This window comes from Sphaeramia orbicularis, chromosome 7 (genome assembly GCF_902148855.1).
Source record: "Sphaeramia orbicularis chromosome 7, fSphaOr1.1, whole genome shotgun sequence".
Lineage (NCBI taxonomy): Eukaryota > Metazoa > Chordata > Actinopteri > Kurtiformes > Apogonidae > Sphaeramia > Sphaeramia orbicularis.
The window spans coordinates 36,973,513-36,996,654 of NC_043963.1; the positions used below are offsets into that span (position 1 = coordinate 36,973,513).

At 34.8% G+C, this 23,142-nt stretch overlaps 1 protein-coding gene across 1 annotated transcript in view; it reads right to left on the reverse strand.

Annotated features, from left to right (window-relative positions):
- Window positions 1-3,223: 3,223 nt before the first annotated feature.
- The window catches only part of LOC115422166 (ATP-dependent 6-phosphofructokinase, muscle type-like), a 30,325-nt gene continuing 10,406 nt past the window's right edge, over window positions 3,224-23,142 (reverse strand). The window contains exons 5-22 of the mRNA XM_030138265.1: window positions 22,345-22,510; window positions 20,901-20,945; window positions 19,625-19,733; window positions 17,620-17,715; window positions 17,425-17,517; window positions 14,331-14,456; window positions 14,142-14,206; window positions 12,796-12,859; window positions 12,468-12,614; window positions 10,286-10,356; window positions 10,116-10,203; window positions 8,952-9,104; window positions 6,993-7,157; window positions 6,839-6,900; window positions 5,055-5,166; window positions 4,850-4,949; window positions 4,637-4,742; window positions 3,224-3,591 (exon numbers count right to left, since the gene is read on the reverse strand). Of these exons, the coding sequence (XP_029994125.1) occupies window positions 3,450-3,591; window positions 4,637-4,742; window positions 4,850-4,949; window positions 5,055-5,166; window positions 6,839-6,900; window positions 6,993-7,157; window positions 8,952-9,104; window positions 10,116-10,203; window positions 10,286-10,356; window positions 12,468-12,614; window positions 12,796-12,859; window positions 14,142-14,206; window positions 14,331-14,456; window positions 17,425-17,517; window positions 17,620-17,715; window positions 19,625-19,733; window positions 20,901-20,945; window positions 22,345-22,510 (1,910 nt within the window). The 3' untranslated portion in view covers window positions 3,224-3,449. The remainder of the gene's footprint in view (window positions 3,592-4,636; window positions 4,743-4,849; window positions 4,950-5,054; window positions 5,167-6,838; window positions 6,901-6,992; window positions 7,158-8,951; window positions 9,105-10,115; window positions 10,204-10,285; window positions 10,357-12,467; window positions 12,615-12,795; window positions 12,860-14,141; window positions 14,207-14,330; window positions 14,457-17,424; window positions 17,518-17,619; window positions 17,716-19,624; window positions 19,734-20,900; window positions 20,946-22,344; window positions 22,511-23,142) is intronic.

Consider the following 23,142-nt stretch of genomic DNA (forward strand, 5'->3'; position numbering starts at 1 on the left):
TAGAATAGGGTTTCAAAAATAAATCATGTGCTCTTAATTTGGTACCATACAAGTGTAATGTAACTTTGCTTGAGTATTTTCATTTTATACAACTTTATACTTGTTCTCAAAGGCAAATATTGAAATGTTTGACACCATTACATTTGGCTGACAGTTTTGTTTTGTTTGTTTGTTTGTTTTTTACCACCTACTTGTCGAAAGATAACCACATATCTCAAAATGGGGTGATTTTGATAGTTTGTGATAAACTGAAGCTTGAAGTGTTCCTTTATAAAACACCTTGGAACACTCTTGGATTTGCTGGAAAATATATTGCCACAAAGCTGAAAACAGCTGTTTGCTGTATAGAGATACATGGTTTTCACAGGACGGTAGTACTACAAATGTGATGATTTTATTTTTAAAAAAAAAACAACAAAAAAATCCATTTATGTAGCTTAAACTAGCGTCAGTGTGTAGAAGATCTTAGCCTTAAACATCTACAGCAGTAAAATATAACATACACATTATTACAACATGATTTCTACTATCATATGCATGCTGTTTAATCAGAGATCCATGTTTTGAGTCTTCTTTTTGAAAACACTGATCATAATAATCATAAATGATGATTAACTGCAAGTTGGTTTAATTAACAGTGTGACACCTCTTCTGTTACATCAACAGAAAAGGGGAGAATTAGAAAATACTGTGACGTAATCACTTTGTTCTGTGTTAGATTTAATCAGGAAGAGGTGATAAGTCACTGAAAACCATAGGGTGAGCACACCAGAGCTCAGTTCCGCCTCCTTAGGTCCACAACAAATGACACCAGAGCTCAGTTCCCTCTCCCTCAATGTAAAACAACCCTCTACTATCTCTGTTATTTAAATTCGTCACCTGATAAACTAAATAAACTATGAAGTTGAATAAGTGCAAGACGACCCAAAGACACACCCAAATCGGTTCCAAGGGATTGTCAGACATCATGTCATAACGCACTCTGTGATTCTAGTATCTCAGTACGTCAACATCAATGCACTGCTCATCTAAACCATGATCTAATCAAAACAGATCCTAGAATTTTAGAGCCTACAGTAGGGTTGCCCACACTTTTTTTGGCTTATGAGCTACTTTTTTTTTTTTTTTCAATTAAAAGATAACAAACAAACATGGCATTTATGTCACATTTATGTCACTATGTCACTCATTCAACCAGTGATTTATAAATGGATCAGTTTTAAAGTATCTACATCTGTGGATGAAAATTTTCCAAATGACATTAAAATGTTTAACATAAAAGTTGAATTCTCATTACCACATAGGCCAAATTTAATAGCCCTCCATGTTAGAGGTGGTGTTTCCACCCTCTTGGACTTAAACCAGCTCCATAACTCATTCCCAAAGGCCTGTACTGGATTGCACAGAAAAAATAAATGCTTCAAATTTTCTTTGTTGCTTTCATATAACACACAGTTATTCACTTCAAAGCTGAATCTCATTCTTAGAAATGTGTTGGTTGGATAAATGGCTTGTGAGCTACTTTTGAAATGACCAAAACAAAATAATCTACAACCACTATAGATTAATACTAGCGAATAGCTCATTAGGTAATATTACTATAAAACATGTCAATGGTTGGATAGTTCAGTAGGTTGTGCAAGTGACTGAAGAGTGAGAGACTGGGGTTCAAATCCCAGTAGGAGTGAAAGTCCAACCATTTCACTCATGCTAATTTGAGTTTTTTTGTTGTTTTTTATTTTTATTTATTTCTCATTTTTATCAGTATAATACAATACAATCTCCTCAGGTTGAGGAGCAAGAAAAGAAACAAAAGAACAGAAAAACAAACAAAAAGAACAGCCTGTGTTTGTGTCAGAATGTGTTTAAGTCCCTCAAAAGACACATTTTCCCTGAATGTCAGCCATTTTCCCCAGTTTTTTTATGAAGAGCTTTTCTTTCAACTTTAGTTTATATGTAAGATGTTCCGTGACAAGTATATCATCTATGATTGAAAGCCATTGTTTGTAAGATGGAGCATCAGTCTTGAGCCAGTTCTTTGTTATTATGGCCTTCTTCCCGGCCACCAGGAGGATCTTGACAAGATATCTGACTTCAGTATATTTTTCTGATCATATTTCACATGTCAGTACAAATAGCTCTTTGGCACTTAATGTAAAATTAAGTGTATGTATATCTATGAATGCTGTTTTATTGAAAAGAATGTTGTTTGGTTGTTTTGACTGCCCAAAACACCATGAAAAACTTTATTTCTAGACAATCTGAATATATATATACAGTCGTCCTCAAAATAATTCATACCCCTGCCATTTTTTTGTAACTTTTTGTTTTTGTGATGAAATGAATGAGTTTTGTCAAGTTTGTTTGTGACTTATATGTGATACACAAGTGAGGAAATAAGAACAAATGATACTTGGAGAAATACTTTATTTCATATATATATATATATATATATATATATATATATATATATATATATATATATATATATATATATATACACCCCGCCTTTGGCTGTAAGTAGCTGGGATAGGCTCCAAGCGACCCCTGTGACCCTAGTGACGATAAAGCGGGTTCAGAAAATGAATGAATGAATATATATATATATATATATATATATATATATATATATATATATGTATAAGCATCAAAGTGAATAGGAATATATACATACACAGTTTTTCCATACACTATTTTTCTTTCCTGCATACATTTACTTAACAAAACTTTAAGTCTCTTCTAAAGAATCAAGAAAACAATACCTTCGGTCAATGTGATTGCTTTTAAATTTTCACAAAAATCATTGAATCTTCATTTTTATTTTTTTTTCGCTTTTATTGTATATAACCACATACTGCATTTATTTATTTTGAAATATGATAGTTGTTTGTTTTGTCTTTATATATTGTTATAACAATGTCTATGTTGCTGGGTCACACTTAAGCTCAGTGAGGATTTCACCGTGTAATGGATATAAAGCACATGTATATATATCTGGAAATGACTAAAAATCCCAATTTGGAAAATGCTCACATCCTAACCTTTTCCATATTTCATATTAACCCTGTGTAAAATGTCTTGCTCAGGATATATCATGGTCACATGTAACAGATTAGAATTAATATTTTCATGTGGAGCTTCAGTTTCCATGAAAATAAAGGTATTATTTTCAAGGAGATGTATATTTATTTCAATTTTAAAGTAAATCAGCAAGAGACAGGCATTTCTTAAAATAAGTCTTTAATAAGCCTTTCAAAATCTTGTATCTTTTGCAAAGTTGTCATTGAAAGTTCTTGAAAGCACTGAACTCTGTGAGAAAGCACATGTTCAGGATAAAAGGATAAGGCAGCAGCTCGTGTACTACAGCACAGGGACAGGACATGGACAAGCAAATACGCTGAAACATGACCCCCCCCCACCCCCCGGACATGTAGTCTTCAGAACAGAGTCTACTTTCCAAGTGCACTCCTCTTCTTGATCACATGCTCCATGTCTGCGTGTTCAGATGTGTCGAGTTTGATGTTGTACTTGGCCAGAATCTTCATGATGGGCCTTATCTTCAGCCACCACTGTGTGTGGGGGATGCGGTGCCTGCAGAGACAGAGGAGGGATCAGTACGAGTCTGTTGCCCCTGTTAGAATATGTTTCATTGTTCTGATTAACTGATAAGTTACCACCCTTTAAAGTATTTTTCATCTATCTTGATAAATACATTGATCTGAAGCCTGATGTGTCTGTATCAGACAGTTCAATAAGATACTGTATGGATTTAGTCAAAACCGCAGTGGTTTCACTCTTAAAAGAATCATCCTTGACCAATTATGGAGTCTACTCTAGAGCTGCAGCTACCAATTAATCTGATAATTATTTTCTTTGATTCAATTAAAAAGATTATTTGAACAGACAAAAAACATAGTAGAAATGTGAAAAAGACATGCAAACTGTACTTCATTTCAGAACCAGCTGAAACAACAACCACAAAGAAGCAAAACCATAATATCCATATAGAAATAACAACAATAGTATCTATCTATCTATCTATCTATCTATCTATCTATACAAGTCAAATGACATCTACAAACAATATGTGCACTTTACTCTTCAACATATTTTTACATAACTTACTCCCTTGCAACAACTTAATATGTAACTAACATACAACTTGCAGTGATCCTGGCATCATGTGCATCACAATAAGTTATCTGTGTGAAACACAACAGCAAAACCAGTTTTCACTGGCAGCGAAATTAAGGAAACAAAGCCTCCACTCAGGTAAACTGTAATGGAATAATTTTTTTTAAGTGATTCGAGTTGATTAATCGATTAATTATTTCAGCTACTTTCTCGCTCAAAACAAAATAAATCTATTTGGGTAATGTTTTCATACAAAACCTTGTCTGATTCTGTCTTCTTAAATTTCAATGTCTTTTGATTTCTTTACACCACATTAAACTAAATATTTCTATACCTAACAGGACATTAGAAGAAGTCATCACTGATCAGTATTTTTCACCACTTTCTGACATTTTCACAACCAAATAACTCATTAATTGAAATAATCTACAGAATGTTTGATAGTTAAAATAATCATTAGTTGTAACATCAGTGTGTTTTATATGTGGTAAAAAAGTCTTACTCAAAATCAGTGTCTGATTTCAGTTCAGTGAGTGCCTGGAAGGTCAGGGCCCTCTTCCTCATGCCCAGTACACAGGCAGAGTCTGGAGTATTAGCAAAGATACGACCTGTAGGAAAACATGAGTGGAATGTTTCAGTTATTAAAAAAAAAAAAAAAATCACCATATTTTGTCAAAAGAAAAATGAAGTTGTTTTGTGCTGTGTTTGTTGGTACCATGTCTGTAGCACTCCTTCAGTTTATCAGTCAGCCACAGAACAGACTTGGCCCCCATCTTTGTTCCAAAGTTTCTGTCAAAGGGTGTTGGAGTCCCACCCTGTCAATGATAGTGGACAGACAGACAGACAAACAGAATGAGTAGTGTCTGTTCCTGCTGTATGAAAAAAAACAAACCAATGAATCCTTCAGTACTTGAACCGACCTGCTGCATGTGTCCCAGGACATTTTTACGGCAGTCAAAGACGCCTTTGCCCTCCTCTGAATACAGGTTGAAGATAAAGTCAGTCGTGTAGTTGGCATTGCAATTTTCATTCCTGTTAAAGAACAAAAAGAAAAAAAGAAAAAAAAAAAAAACAGAGATGGTGATATTATTATACGGATCCACATCAATTAATTGCATTTCCAAGGAATATCACCTACCGATGTTATACAACTTTATTTATCATCTCAGAATGTATTACTGTAGCATCAGCATTATGACAAAAAAATGTGTTCAAGATTTAATTAGATGCAAAGATTTTCTATTCAATCACTTGTTAACTAGTTCCCCATGCAAAACTCATATATGTTGAAATATTTTTGGAACATAAAGATGCACTGTGTGTACAATTCAGTATGTAAAATGAAAAAGAAAACAACAACAACACACACATACATACATACATACATACATACATACACATATATATATATATATATATATATATATATATATATATATATATATATATATATATATATATATATATATATATATATATATATATATATATATATATGAAGGTATACAGGTTATACAGTATCTTTTCTCTAAATTTGCAGAGAAATCTCACTTTTAGGTTGATGCAGTCCCATAATTATTGGGAAAACCCAGATATTTTTTCCAGATATTATTTCTCATTGTCTTTATAACCCCACCCCACCCCCCCACAAAAAATAAAAAATAAAAATACATATATTCAGAACTGACCTGCTGATCTCTGTTGATTTGATAGTTTTGAAGGTTTTCCAGTCATCCTGTGGTATAATTTATGTCTTGCTTCATGCTGAAATTACCAGTTCTTTATTTGACTTGGGCTGTCCTATGTCTTTTTTCCCTCTATTTAGATGATCCCATACAGCCTCTATTGTTCTGAACTGTTTGTTTTAAAGCTGTGTTCATATTTCCTGTATATTCTGCTTGTATAATGATACAAGCTCTGAGAATTGCTGGTCTTTATAGCTTTGTTAAAACAATACCCCTAATGGTATCCTGGGACTTTTGCACAGATTCCTTGTTAACCCACATTGAGCAATGCATGTAAAAAAAAAAAAGCATAAACTGACAATATTTTGTAATACATGAAGCAAAAAGGGGGAAAAGGCTAGATAATATGTAAGAGGACACAGCCTTTATTTTTTGTTTGATGAGTTGTGATCGTTGGACGTCAACCCGTTATCCACTGAGAACTTCCAACAAATGTAGGTTTTTCGTAACTTATCTGCATGTTGCTCCTGTCCTTTACTCAGGACAAGAAACAACAGTATAGTAATGTTTGTATGCACCATTAATCATTGATCAGCATGTGCACAGCTGTAAACTGTATATATAGCTTTTTTGAGTTTTGATTTGTCTTTATTTTTGATTTGCACTTCTTTTGCTCTGGTGTGCTTTTGTACTTGGCTGCTATAAACCTGGAATTTCCCCTTGTGGGACAAATAACAACATATCTTATCTTATCTTAGATAAATAAAAATTAAAACACCAAAACTATCAGTGTACTCCAGTCTTTTTCCTTTTTGCTTCCAGTCTGATACAAGCTGAGAAACACCTATTATTATTTTTGTCTACTGAATGCACAGAGAATGTTATTCTACTAGATTTCCAATTATATTTAAATATTTTGAACAGATTTATTTATTAATTGCCTTTATGTTAGATTTTTTTATGGGCGTGTAACCATAACATACTGCCCGAAGTCTGGGTCACATCTGAGTCAAATCTACCTGAGAATCAAACCTCTCTTCACGGTTGTCTTCATCTTCTCAATAAGATGCTCTACGTTCACCTGTTGAAATAAATCACCAATCAAACAGTCAAAATACATCACTGTTCTTCTGTTCATTTCTTTCTTGCTTTCTTTTTGGCAAACTATTTTACCTCCAGGTCTTTAATGTTGAATTTGTCCTCAAAGATGTAGGCGGCATCGGCTCCAGCTGCCAAACCTGCCATAGTGGCCAAGTAGCCGCAGTATCCGCCCATGGTCTCCACGATGAACACACGCCGTTTGGTCCCAGCTGCAGACTGCTTAATTCTGTCGCATGTCTGCACAAGAGAATAGAAGTGAAATTAGGGTAACGCCTACATTTGGGTGTAAATATTGTAAGAGGCATTAAAAACGCTACACAGTAAAATTTACTTAAATTTTATTGGAAACAACATAAAAGTAATAACAAAATGTCTGAATACATAATGGACAAGGTTAGTGACACATTGCAAACACCAAGAACTGTAAGTTAGATGAAATGAATTTCTTCTGGATAGAATAGAATAGAATAGAATAGAATAGAATAGAATAGAATAGAATAGAATAGAATAGTGAAGTCCGCCACCAGACATTAGTCTGTTTTCATGTTTGTCTGTCATTTCCTGTTTTGTTTAGTTAATTTTCCCTCATGTGTCGTGTCTGTTGTCTTTACTTCCCTTCCTGGTCCGTGTTCACCTTTTCCCTGATTACCTGACTCCGCCCTGATGTGTGCCACCTGTGTCTCGTTGTCTTCCCTCCCTTTTGTGTATTTATACCCTGTCTTTTCCCCTGGTCAGACGCCAGTTCGTATTCTCTCGCAGATTACTTACCAGTGTTTTGATCCTGTCTGTTCGTTTGCCTTACTGTGTTTCGACCCGTTTTGTCATCCTGTTTTGCCTGTTTTTTGCCTGCTCCCTGTCGGTTTTGTCTGCCTCCATTTGCCTTCCTGGTTTTTGACTTCCTCGCCTGGTTTTTTGTCGGGCTGCCGACTCAAGATCCGGAGCCGAACCGTGAGTTCGCGTCCGTAAACCGGAGGACGAATCTGACGAGGACTTCCTTGGTCACTGTCCTCAAGATCCTGTTCATTATCATTATCTATCTAACTGTACTACCTGTACACAATAAACTCTGTAAACTTTTACATCCGCTTCCGAGTTCTGCATTTGGGTTCTGGGTCCGTACTAACAGCATCACAAGAATAGAATAGAATAGAATAGAATAGACTTATTGTCATTATACCAGTTGTGCAGCAAAATTGCAGGTAGTCCCTATCAGCAACAGTGCACTTACATCTCAATAACAACATAATAAGATATAGACAAATACTTAAAAAATATAAAAGTGTGCAATTGAAATATGTGCAAATTAGAAATATACTGTATGAAAGGGGAAAAAGTGGAGAGCCAAGAGCCACTGTGTGCAAATGCGCCACCATGTTGGCTCAGAAGGATCCTACAGTTCACATGATCTCAATAATGTGCGTGTCCATCGTTTGCTGCCAACAGTGCCTGTGTCCTTCATGGCATTGAACCAGATTGTCAGTCTGTCTCTGTGGAATTCAGTCAAAGTCAACCCAGAGTGCTTCTTGCAGCTCATGGTGAGTAGTTGGTGGGTGACTCTGCTGGCGTACACACCGATTCAGAAAGTCCCAGAGATGCTTCATATGGGGTGAGTAAGGAGGGCAGTCTAACACCCTGATGTTGTTGGTGCACCATAAAGTGTTCAGTGACTCTTGCAGCACTTATTCAGGTGATCAACATGCCATGTCATGGCATTTTTAATTTGAGACAAATCTTCAGCTTTGAAGCCAGACTTTTTATAGGCAGTGGAGTTACAGGACATAAGCATTTTTACGACTCACTGTTTTTTGTGGATTAACCTGTGACTGGGTAACATATTGGACCAATGGTCACACCACATGAACATGCTGACAAGGGCTTGAAATACTTCTCATGTGAAATGAGGAACTAATTCCATCCTCACTACATGTAGTTGTTTTTATTGTATTTATATCTAAATATTACAATTTGTACATAGGCATTTGTTGTGTTTTTAATGCCTCTTAGTATATATGTGTATTTTCAGTGACTGACCGAGGTGATGGTGTTGAGGGCGGTGTCAGCGCCGATGCTGAAGTCAGAGCCGGGGACGTTGTTGGACACTGTGGCTGGGATAACCACCATGGGAATGCACATCTCCTCATATTTCTCTCTGGCCTGAACCAGCTCAAGGCCTCCCACATAGGCCTATAAGAGGAAAGGAGACAGGAAATGAGAAAACGAGAATCAAAATATTTGATTTTTTTTTTAAACTTAATTTTTATTTGGTTTTGCTCATTCAAATATATAAGACATTTTACATACATTGACATATATAATCACACAATCGTATATGGCACACACAAAAAAGGGAAAAAAATCTATATCTACAGTAGATATTGATTACAATTAATCACAAATGAAACATGAATGACAAAAAATATATAATAATAATAATAATAATAATAATAATAATAATAATAATAATAATAATAATAATAATAATAATAATAATAATAATAATAACAACAACAACAACAACAACAACAACAGTAATATATATACATACATACATACATACATAACATACATGTATACAACCACTTCTGAATGCTTATTGCATTAAAAGCTTAATCATGGGACTCCATCTGTTTGTAAATAGCTCTCCCTGATTTCTAAGTACATATGTAATTTGCTCCATCTGATAGATATCCCTCACTTTCTCAATCCAAATGTTATATGTTGGAGGTTCAGGTTTCAACCACTTGATAGTGATGCATCTAATGGCTGCCGTTAGTAAAATTTCTCATGAGGTATTTTTGGTTATTTCCCTCTAAACTTTCTGGGATTACACCTAAAATAGCAAACTTTGAATCTTCAGAAAATGTTTGGTTGAAAACTGTGTTCACAGCGACAAATATATCTTCCCAGAAAGGTCTGATCTTAGGACACGTTCAGAATATGTGGGTATGGTTCCCTAAGTGAGCCCCACAATTTCACCAGCAGATATTAAGATACAGGGGGTTCATTTTTGAGACTAACTCCAGTGTCCTGAAAAATCTTGTGACAACTTTCCATTTAAACTGTCTCCATGAACTAGAATTAGTGACCTTATGGGCTTCAGAGCATATATCTGCCCACAACTCATCTGGTATGTGTGTATTCATTTCCAATTCCCATCTAAAATATCTGAGTTTTAAAGTAGAAGAACAGACTTACCTCAAATCCACCAATGATCACCAGAGCATGGATGTTGAATTTGGCGATATTCAGGCTGATTTGTTCCAGCATTTTAGATGGTAGAGTTCTTTAGGGCACAGACATAGACAACTAAGTGTAAGAAAATAAGATAATCGTGCTGTATCACCTTTAAAGTGTTAACATTTTACCTCTTGGTGCCCAGATTCGAGCCTCCCTTTCCAGTCCAGCCACTAACTGAATTCCAGTTGATGGGTTCGATCTGGAGGTGAAAAAAATAATGGATATGATTTACTAATACATCATCTACAACCAGGAAGCCGAATACAATAAAAAAAAGAAGATCAGATTACTACACATGTACATTTACATTTATCAACAGGAAACTAGAGCCTAAAGAGGGGCAGAGACCACAGTCAAATGAATATTTGGGACTAAAATAAACATTTAAGTTATTTTAATTGCAAATAAGATAATAGATAAGAGACATTATTGTCATCGTATTTTCATACAGGGAAATTTGGGTGCACCTTCAAAAACGATGCTCTAAAAACCATACATACATATAACATACAACACACAAGACACAATTCATTTTATTAGTCGTTCAGTTGAAAATCTAAAAAAAAAACCCCAAAACAATAAACAATAAATAAGATTAAAGTAAATAAATAAATAAATAACTAAATAAATATTATTGCACATTGTCATAATTTCACTGCCTGGGCTTTCAGTGCAGAGATCAGTGTGGTTATAGCTCTGGGAAAGAAACTGTTTTCATCTGACTGGTTGATATAGTTTTTAAATAAAGGAACTAATAAAGGAGCAAAATAAACCAAGGTCACTGAAGAAGCTGAATTCTAAACGGGCAAATTCACCCAGTATTTTATTTGACATTCTGGAAGATAATGACCCAAAGAAACCACAAAGATTTGAAAAGAATGTCCCAACAAGATATTAACATATAATGATTTTTGGAAAATCATGACAGTTATTATGACATTATTTATGCATTTCAATTCAGAGGAGCTTTGATCAGTGTTAAATGGGAATTTTTTTCCTGATTTTAATCATTTGTTGTCACTGTCATCAAGAACTCACACACCCACACACAAAAAAGGATGAGTCGTCCAAAACCGGAGATGGTAGACTGTTAACACACAGACACTGGTAAACCCCATTTGTAGAAGTAATAAACAAATTAAAAGCAATACATATTTGTTAAATAACTTCAACAAGAACCTGGTTCTTATGAATAAAAAAATGGAATTTATTAATGATAAATACACAAACCTTAAACACCGTGTGTATAAACCATATCTAGTTCAAAAAAATTGGAGATCATTATTAAGATATTATTTCATTACTTGTTTCATTAATGTTTGAAAAATATGTTAAAGTTTATTGGCTTCTTAATGTGAACCTTGTGAGACCCAGGAAAGTAAAAGTTTTGGCCTTTTTTTTTTAAGTTTAAACCACATACTGTAACAGTTTTTGTTTTGTTTTGTTTTGTTTTTTGGATACATTTATTTTATATGGCATGTCCTTTGAAACGGATGTATATATTTTTTTTAATTAGTAAAACTAAGACAAAAATAAACTCCTGGGTCTCAACAGGTTGAAACTATGTCAGTAGTTCCCAACATTTGTTTGCTTGTGACCCCATTTTAAAATCAAATTTCTGGCGACCCCAAATATTCAAAACAGAGACTTTTTTTTTTTTTTTTTACTAATATTGATTTTTTTTTGGATCATGTAATAGCTTGCTATACTATGTTGCAAATAAATGTTAATTTTAGATGACATTTGTGATATTTAATGTATATTATTATGAACGGAGGCAGAACAGCCAGGTGTAGATTACTGCACGAAGTGAGAATTTTATTTTCCTTGGTCAAGATATGTACAGTCAGTCCAGCTAGGATTTACAAGGCTGACAATTAATACTGAACAAACAATAACTCAAACTGTGAATTATGAAAGAGCTGCAGCATCTGAAACTGACCACAATGAACATTTGACAGATAAACAGTACCACAGTGCTTCAGTTTCAGCTTCACAGTTTGTCTTGCCTTTTATGTATTGGGATTGTCTCTCTCAACTCACCATATATTTTTTATTAGTAACTTTTTTTTTTTTTTAATCAATTACTTGAAATTTCAGGTGACCCCATTTGAATTCCAGGCAATCCCACGTGGGGTCCCGACCCCAAGGTTGAAAAACACTGAACCATGTCATCCAAAATGTAAGGAAAAGTTATGCACATGTAAACTGTAATAACTTTAAGATTTTAGATTTTAATAACTTTAAAATGAATTATCTTCATAACTGTGTCCCTTTGTCTCTCTCCTTTTTTCATGAATGCAGATTTACCTGTCCGTGAGCCAGACCATCGAAGCCGTCATGAACGGCCAACATGGTGTGACCCTGGATGATGCCCATCCTGACTGCAGAGCGAACCGCAGCATTCATACCAGCACAGGGAGCGCCAATGTTCATGATGGCCACGTTGATGTTGCTCTGGTAGGATGACAGACAGACACAGGGTGAGGAAGGGTGTGTGTGTGTGTGTGTGTGTGTGTGTGTGTGTGTGTGTGTGTGTGTGTGTGTGTGTGCGTGTGTGGGGGGGTTACTTGTCTGAGAAATGACGTTGCTTATAAGACATATTAGGTTTAAATTTGAAGCAGTGATCCGCCCTCACCTTGACATCTGGAGGATTGATGTGAGCCAGAAGCTTGTATGTGTTCCAGTTGTTCTCAAAACTCCTGCACATCAGAAACAGGGCTGAGTTTCAATAGTTTGGGGATCCATTTGACGTAAAATAAATTTAGAAATGAATATGTTTTTAGTTTTCTTTCCTCAGTGTAATATGTTATCAAGTTTAACCTTTTCATGCACAAATTATGAGAACCTTAATAAAAAATTTTTCCTGAGTGTTTTTATTCCTCTTTAGGCATGAAAAAACAATTTCATTGAAAATTTTCTTCTGAAAGATAAATAAAAATAAATAAAATAAAAATAGTTTAAAAATTAAAAAAATATATATAAAAAAATAAGGATGAAAAAAAAATTCTTATGAACCTATTTTTCATGAAGTTGCAAAAATGTCCACTCAGCTGGACACCACACGTTTAATTTTTGACGCACAGAAACATGTATTTACTGATAAATTGTGTGAAAACTATGGGGAGGGCTTGTAATTCTGGGGGTTTACGCTCAGGAGAGATCTGCATAATATTACCAATTCATGTCAGAAAAGATATGTAGTGTCTTAAAACTTTAATAAAGATATGTTTAAAAAAAACAAAAAAAAAACAAAACAACAACAACGAAAAGAACAACAAAATCCATGAATATACAAGAGAACAGCTGTAGAATAGCTGTCCACTGTAGTGACCAGTATGCATGAAAGGGTTAATATCTCTCTTCCAGGTTAAAATAAATACAGCTATTCCAAACCTTTTTCTCATGGAGACCCAAAACATAAACGCTGTGTCTGTTTGGGACCCAGTTACACAAAAATAAACCATGAATGACCAGTTTTTTGTCAAGTTGAACTTCAGACATAATTTTGTCCTTTTCTGTTTTTACTCTTTTTAATGTAACTTTCATAAAAATTTTCATTAACATTTATGTCATTATTTCACATGACTTTGAGCACATCAACTTTCCTATACTCTTCCACAATCTTAAAAATAATCCACATATTATGTTCTTCTTCTTTATTGACACTGACAGTTGATGGCCCAATAAAAACACTTCTGTCACCTACTTTGGCTGCTGACCATCTAATAAAAAGAACATTTTCCAACATGCTTTTTCAACTTAAAATCTTTTATCAAACTTTTACAAATTTTTCTAACCTTGAGCTACTTTTCATCTTGCCTAAATCTTACTACAGTAATGCTATGCTATAGAAACAATGCCCATTATAGATAATAAATAGTGAAAATAAAATAACTTACTAGGTCATGCATGTTCTCTCTGTTTAATGCTCTTTTTTTAAAACTTTTTTTTTTGTTTTGTTTTTTAATAATGTTAACTTACTTTCCTCTGAGCTTGATAGCATCATCAAATCTTCCCTCAGCCATGGCAGCAGTCACATCTTTGGTCTAGAATAAAAAATGAAAGTGAGTGAAAGATGAGAAATCCCCAGTGTAAAATCACTGAATATCCTTAGAAACACAATGACAGGAGACAAAAAAAAAAAAAAGTGAGTGAGATGCATTGACGTACCACTTGCACACACTCCATGAGCGGCAGTCTGATGGCCTGGTTACCCGACAGGCTCACCACACAGGCGGGGGTTTCAGGAGTGGCCTCCAGCAGCGCCATGACCGCCTCCACGCCCATCCTGCTGCCCTGAAAACCACCAGGACCATGTATGAGGAGAAGCTGAGGTCAAACTATATTTACCCTTCGTTTTTATTGAATGTTTCCAACATACACATATATCTGTCGCTCAGCTCAGTGAGAAATGCTCAGAATCAGAATCGTGTTTATTGCCATGTAAGTAAACAGGGGTCACTTTACCAGGAATTTGCTTCAGTGGTTTGGTGCATGCATAGAATATGGAGTAAGTAAGAAGCATGCAGAAAAAAAAATAAAATACAGTAAAATAAAGAAGTAAGAGAATAAACAAGTAAGCTAAAAATCAAAATATACAATATACAGTGTGGACAAAACCAGTGGGTTGAGTCAGACTATAATCAAATAAATTCATTAGAGATGTTCCATAACACTTACACACCACGTTTAGATATGCATAGCGTGGACAAAACAATACCCAATTAAACCAAGCAATAAAAGATCCATAAGATCCATCCATTTTATCATTTCTGCAGTGATTACTATGTTTCAGCTGCAACCACAGTATTTAACTCTAACTAAAGCAGTAAATATAGCTTCTCTTTTCTTAACCCATAAAGATCCAGTTCAACTTTTGTGGCGGTTCCCAGATGAATTTTTCCTCTCTATTTTTAACCTTTCTTACATGATTTATCACCATATATCATACTATTATCCTCTGTATTCTGTGTTTTTTCAGTGAAAATCAGGTATTTTCCTGTATTTATTTGACCGATCATGTTTAATCATTATGATGAGTATACATTTAAAGGTTATTATATCAACAACAGAAAAACTGGTCAGTTATTGCAATATTATCACCTGTATTTTGCATTTTTCAGTGTAAATCATATATTTTCCTATATTTGATTCACTGATCATGTAGATGTTCATTAAAGGTCAGAGTAAATTCAAAAGTTATAATATCAGAAACAGAGAAAACTGAATAAAATGTGACTTTCAGCTGAATATATCATTAACTGAACATAAAAATAAGTGTCTCCATCCATTGTCATTGATCCAACTCCATGGTTTTTACTGGCGAATCAATGTTGTGGAAGATGACGGTGTTTCCACATTCACTACAGAGCCTCTGAATGTCCAAATGGGTCATACCTGATGGCCATGAAACGATGTCAAAACTGCATTTTACACCAATTATTTACATGTATTGATAGGATTAGTAGTTTTAAAGTTATTAAACATTTTAGATCAGAAGATGGTTTTGGTCCGCAGTGGATATTTGGGTCTTTATGGGTTAAACAACCATCAGTTTGATACAGAGCAGGGGTGTCAAACATGCGGCCCGGGGGCCAAAGGTTCCAATTTGGCCCGCGGGATGAATTTGCAACGTGTAAAAATTACACTTAAGATATTAACAATCAAGGATGTCGAAGTTGTTTTTGTTCAGGTTCCACATTCAGACCAATGTGGTCTCAACTAAAATAATAACATAATAACCGATAAATAATGGCTCCAAATTTTCTCAGTTTAATGCGAAAAACATAATATTACATGACATCTATAAATAAGTAATGACAACTCCAAATTTTTCTCTTTGTTTTAGTGTAAAATCTTACATGAAATAATGAAAATATTAACATTTACAAACTATCCTTTAACAATAAAATGTGAAAAACATGACATTTTGAAAGTGAAATTTTAACATTATTCTTCCTGTTATTAAATATTTTGTGCCTTTTGTAGATCCAATCTGTTAATATGGATGTATAAATGGTAAGTTGAGGTGTAATATTGTTAAAATTACACTTATTTTTCTCAAGAAATTTCAGTTTTTTTCAGGTTATTCACATCATTTTTGTTTGGATAGTTTGCAAATGTACATATTTTTATAATTTAATTTTGATTGTATTAAAACAAAGAGAAAAATTTGGAGTCGTCATTATTTACAGGTTATTATGCTATTGTTTTACTGGTACGGCCCACTAGAGATCAATTTGGGCTGAATGTGGCCCCTGAACTAAAATGAGTTTGACATCCCTGATATAGAGCATAAAGATCAGACAACACCAGGATTCCTCAGGCTCAAATTATTAAAGGGAGGATTTCAGGGAGGATGAGACATCATTTTCACACATGGATTGGCCTCCACAGAGTCCAGACCTGAACCCCATGGAGAGTATTTGAGATGTGATGGAGAAGACTTTACACATTGGCCAGACTCTCCCATCATCATCATCATCATAATGAAAAATTAATGGGTCTGTGTATGAATATAAATGTTGTGATATTTGTTGTGAAACTGCATAAGCATTGCATCGCAGTGAATGCTTTCTATAACCAAAGCTGATGGCGGTCCAACAAAATATTGTAAGTTATCACCATATTAAAATAACAGCTTAAGTCATGATTTTCAAAAAAAAAAAAAAAAAGACGATTTGATTTTTGAAAAACTTGGGCATTGTGATCTTTAAGATGACAATGTGGGACTTCCTTTTGGAAAGGCAGTTTAACAAAAAACTATTTTAACAATTTGACTATTTCCTTTGGAGCCCTAAAGTGCTTCTTCTTTTAATTCTCTTTATTCTCTTTCTATAAACTTCAAATTCTGTTTACTTTTATTTTTGCCTTTATAATCTTTGTCGTTCATGTTTATTCCTTTTTACATTAGATTAATTTTTCCCTGTGACATTTTTTTTTTGGTAGGAATCCTCTATAAATAAAGTGTATTATTTACCCTTCACCCACTTACAGTGTAATGGTGGTTTGACTGATTTCCAGTGGATCAACATGAACCTTCACCACAGTGTATGAGGAAATGCAAACACTCCAGATCTACTCAAATTAAAAAAAAAAAGCAAATAATGCATTTGCTGGATCTGGATCCATCTACTTACTACAAGTATTAGTGTGTGTCAAAGAGCAGATCAGACTCATGCAGCTCCAAAACACTTGGTACAGTGGCCACACAGGTTAAACAGTCCACTGCTTATATATACAGTATGTATTATGACTCACTCACCAGGATTCTGTCGAAGGCAGAGGGCGTTCCTCCTCTCTGTACGTGTCCAAGGACTGTGGTACGGGTGTCAAAGCCCAGTCTGTCAGTCACCAGCTAAAGACCAGTGAGTTCACCCATTAGTACGTTCACTGAGTTTGTGTCTGCTCTGTTGTGTATTCTACTTTACTTATGGGATGTACCAGGAGGTGGACTTGCCTTTTTGATCTGTTCAGATGTAATGGGTTTTCCATCTTTGGAAATTGCACCCTCGGCCACGATGATCACATTCAGACGAGAACCTCTGGCCCTTTGCTGAAAAGAAAATATTAGACAAAATGAAAATACATGTACAGTCACAGAAAAAAATAAGAGACCTCCCTTGTTTTCTTTAATTTCTTGTTCACTTTAATGCCTGGTACAACTAAAGGTACATTTGTTTGGACAAATATACTGATAACAACAAAAATACTTCATAAGTGTTTGATTTCAGAGCTGATATCTATCCATTTTCCATGGTTTTCTTGATAATAACCAAAATCACTTCAGTTCTTGCATCAATATCTATGGCATTGTACTGACAAAAACAGTGCTTTTAGGCATCCCATGTTTTCTTTTCTGTCTGTTTTAGTCACATGATACAAACAGGAGTTAATACTTGATTGCATAACCATTGTTTTTGATGACTTTTGATGGTCTAATAATGTTTTCCGTGACTGTAGCCGTGAAATGGAAGTTAGTACATTTACTGACATACAAATTGTGCTTTATTTGACTCTTTCCATTTTATGTCATTTTACGCTTTTACTCCACTATGTCTCAAATGCAAGTATTGTGTTTTTCACTACACTACACTTGTCTTAATGCTTTACTAGTTCTTTAGTTTTACACAAAGCAAGAAATAAATTACTTCCAAGTAACATACAGAAAATATTCACAGATAGAGAAGGGGGTTAGGACTACAGACAAAAACTAACTATGAAACAACATTTTACTAGAACAAATCTTAAAAAGATGTGTATTTCATGTTGTGGAGTGGTTTTGTGGAATATAATGGAACTAAATATCAAACACTGTGAAAGCATCAAGAAATTTAAAAAGATGTATAAAAACCTTACTTTTCAGAGATATAGTGGCAGTGAACGCAAGTACAAAAGGAATGGTTGTTGGTGGTACGTAATTGTTTGTTCTCTTTTTTGTAATTTAGTGACTGACCTGTTCTTTATTATGGACTGTATACACTGGCTGATTCCCAGGTCATATGGAATTGGAGCGGGACAATGTGGGCTCAACTTCCTCCTATTCCTTTTTGGACATTGAGTGTTGTGGAAGAGTCACAGTGAAATTGTTGTACATTTGTGTGATATTTATTTTCTATTTTGGTTGATTTATTTCCATATATTGGAGTGTCACTTTGGATCTGGAATTTCTTTTGCCTACTTATGTTTGAAGTAAAGTCTATCTATATGTGTAATACGGCTACAAAATGGAAAGAATTTATTTTTAATATGGATAATATTTTTTGTTTCGTGCAGGATTGTTTAGAATTTATTTTGACGGATAAGATTTGTTAAGATACTTTGAGGAGCTGACATGGGACTTTGTGATCAGTAGAAAAAGATGTGGTAAGGGAGGGAATGTTTTTTTTTTGTTTGTTTTTATTTTTACTTTTTTTTTTCTTGTTGTTTTGGGGTTTTTTTGATATTCAAAATAAAAAAAATACAAAAAAAACCAAACAAAATAAATAAACCGAACGTGTTCCTTCAAGAGTTGAAAAATTTCTTTTCGTCAAGCTAAATAACCTCTATAAAATCCCCTTTTGGATTCACTGGAAAACAATATACATCATCACGTGGCTAAAAACAGGGCAGTTTCTCTGGGTTGATGAAAAGTTGACTTTTGGAGATTCGTGGTTATAACAGGACAGCGATGCTACAACCACTGAATATTACATTGTAGGCTGTGGTTTAAACTATTGACAGTACATAAAATAATTAAAATGAGCTCAGCCTTAAACATTTACAGTAAATGCCACAAAAGGAAAATAATCCAAAAACCTCATAGGTCTTAAAAACTAACGGTCTATTTTACTGCACAATGACTACTAAGTACATTTTACCTAGTAGATTTTTGCACTACTAGGATGTGACTACTTCTTTTACTGCTGTACAGACGTTATATTACTGAGTTAGAATTGTTTTTCCGTAAATGAACACATGCGTACATCTGCCAGCCTCCTGCACAGGTGGTTCTCCCAGCCCTCATCTGGTGGCATCTCTGGGATGAAAACCCAGTCAGCACCGCAGGCCAGAGCCGTCACCAGGGCCAGGTACCTGAAACCACACACACACACACACACACACACACACACACACACGCACACGCACACGCACACGCACACACACACACACACACACACAGGTTAACTCTGCAAAACACTGGCCTCAAGTGAAAGAATTTAACCCACAGCTGGAAACCACAGTTTCATTGCCTTCGCTGATAGAAAGTTAGTTCAACCTCCGATCATCACTTCTGCTTTAAATCAGCAATAGGTTTATAAGAATGAAAGTAGAGGGTTTTCTTTTATCCAAACACCCACTGGTGTCCAAAATCATCTACTGATGTAAAATGTTTAATACCTACTGATCTGAATCCTATCTATACATGTAAATAATCGGAGTAAAATAGAGTTTGTCATCTTTTCATGGTCATCAGATATGACCCATATGGACGTTCAGAGGCTCCATAGTTACCATGGAAACACCGTCATCTTCTACAACATTGATTCCCCAGTAAAACCCATGGAGTTGGACCAATGACAGTGGATGGACCCACTGGGTTTATATTCAGTTAATGATAGATTTGACTGCAAAAAAAAAAAAAAAAAAATCACTTTTTCTTCCATTTTCTCTGTTTTTAAAAAAAACCCTTAACTTTAATTGGAGCTTTTATGAACATCTACAGGATCAGTGAATCAAATGAAGAAAAATACCTGATTTTCACTTAAGAAGGCAAAATCCTGAGCATATTATTAGAATAAATGGTGATAAATCACTTAAGAAAAGTTAAAAATAGAGAAAAAAATGATAATTTCAGAGCTGACACAAAAATAGCACTGGGTCTTTATGGGTTAATAGCATCCGAACACACTGAGCAGAGTTATTAGTCTCATGTCCCATGAAGCAGCTTTTAAAGACAATTAAATGACAAGCTTCAGTGTGGATCATTTAAAAATTATGTGAAGATAGAGGTATCTCCCACAGCTACAAACAATACATTCATTTGATAAATATGCTGAAATATGGTATAAAGACATCTTGTTTTGCTCAGTTAAAGTAAATTATACTTATTGTTGAATATATAGTGGCAAAAAATTAAGGAGATAAACTTCAATGTGAAAAATATGAGCCTGAGGTAAAACAGACATGAATCAGTAAATCATGGACTTCAGGTACATTTTACTTTAGATCAGAGGTCAGGAGTTAAACACCGATACTGACCCACAGTGTCTGCCCATCACTTCCAGGATGAACGTCCTTTGATGGCTGCACAAAAACAGAAACAACAGCTCTGTTACATTAGATACAAATATGTCACGTTCACAAACATTCATATGTTAAGGGGTGATATTTTGCTTTAAAAAAAATGGAATGATGCATTTTAAAACATTTCCCTGTGGTCTACATAAACTGTAAATGCTATACTTGAGTCTGAATTCTTGATTAATTCAACTCCACAGGTCCATCTTCAACCCTATTTCTGAGTAATGACACCAGAAAGGTCATTTTGAGCACTGGCCCTTTAAATGCAAATGAGCCACTTCATGCCCCACCCCCTCCAGGTTTTTGGCTGTGCTGCTCTGTCCCATTCAACCAACAACTGAACATTTTAGGTAATTGGCTCGAAGTTTGGAAATATTTTCAGTATGGACTACAACCGCTACTGCTGACAAACAATTATGGCGTACTCAGAGAAATGTTCATCGGAAGTCTTGACCTTATATGTGCAAATGTTGTAACGTAACTAGCGAGGTTATAATAGTGTTGGATTTTTCAATATAGTTTAGTTAGTTGTAATCACTTTGTTTGTTTGTTAGCAAGATAACTCAAAAAGTTATGGATGGATTTTCATGAAATTTTCAGGAAATGTTGATACTGGCACAAGGAAGAAATTATAAAATTTTGGTGATGATTGGCGGGGGGCAGATCTCTCTTGGCGGAGGTCTGCGCTCTCCGAGTGCTTTTCTTGTTTTATTTAGTTTTGACCTTTTCTTCTCTAATTCAGTTAGTTTTAATTCATTTTTAGTGCAGGTTTGCTAGTTTTTATTAGATTTTGTTTTTTTCTAAATGTGTGGGGTGAGAAGACGACTCTAAACCACAACTGACGAGAAGTGATGGACCATGAAGTGTCGTATGGTGCTGCTAGCTAAAATTGCTTGAGTGAAATAAATTGATTTCCTATCAATCTGACATTGACAAAAACGAATGGAATTTTACCCATCATTTTTATATGTTTTAGTTAGCTTTGTAAGCACACAATACAGTTTCAGTTAGTTATCGTTTTTTCTTCTAATTATAATTTTTATTTATTTCAGTTTGCAAAAATGTTTTTTCAATTCTAGTTTTCATCATTTCGTTAGTTTTCATTAATGATAATAACCTTTGTAACTAGTTGTAGAAGTAACAAATTGCGCAGGAATGAAAACAGGTTGTAGAAATCCACTCGATTTTTGCCAAAATGAATATAAAGGTAGCTTTGCAGCACCTGGAGGGTTGAAATTCAAACTTTTGGAACTATTAGGGTCCAAATACACAAATAAATGTACCAAAGACTAATAAAGGTAGGTTTAGCAAAATATGATCCCTTTAAGATACTGTGTTAATCTGTAAAAGTAATGTCTAAAAACTGCTCCACTGAGGGAGAGCGGCAGCGGTGACCTCTGACCTCTGAGCGGTCGTGGTGATGGCGTCCACCACCTCGATGATGCGGTGCAGGGCTGAGTCAGTGCCGATGGTCATGTCGGTGCCGCAGAAGTCATTGTCGATGGAGCCGACCATACCCACAATGTTCAGATGTGAAGATTTCTTGGCTTCTTCTTCTGTGATCTTACCTGAACAAAAAAACAAATATTACTGATGGAGGAAAAAATATACACAGTGTTGTACTCATCACGTTTAATATTAGTGGATGGGATAAGGATTAGAAATACCCTTTATAGTGATCCCTATAGGAGGCATGTCACAACTTCTCCCTCCAATCTGTATATAAATATTAATGTAAACTACAGTTGGCAGTAGCTTCAGTAACACAGATAATCCATAGAAAATGACACCAAGAACAATGTACAATGTCCTAAACTAAGTACTAAATATAAATGCACCACAAATTCACCCCAGTAAAGCTGTAAAAATGAAAGAGGTCTTTGCTAAGGGTTAATTCATTCTTCTAATTCAGTCTCTACATTTTACCTAACCTATAATAGATGCAGCACCAGTATTAGCATTAGCAATTAGCATAGGCATTTTGTCTGTTGATTGTTTTTGTCATTTTCTCCATTTTTTTTCTTCTTTTGTAAACTTTTGAAACCATCTTACACACATCACTGTTTGAGCAGGGAATTGTTACACAATGTGTTACTTTGTTCATTTACGTGAAAGAATTTCATGTGCACTAACGGTTTATCACTATATTTTGACTTATTTCGAAGATCATGGAAATTGTGTGCATTTTTTTGTTTTTTGC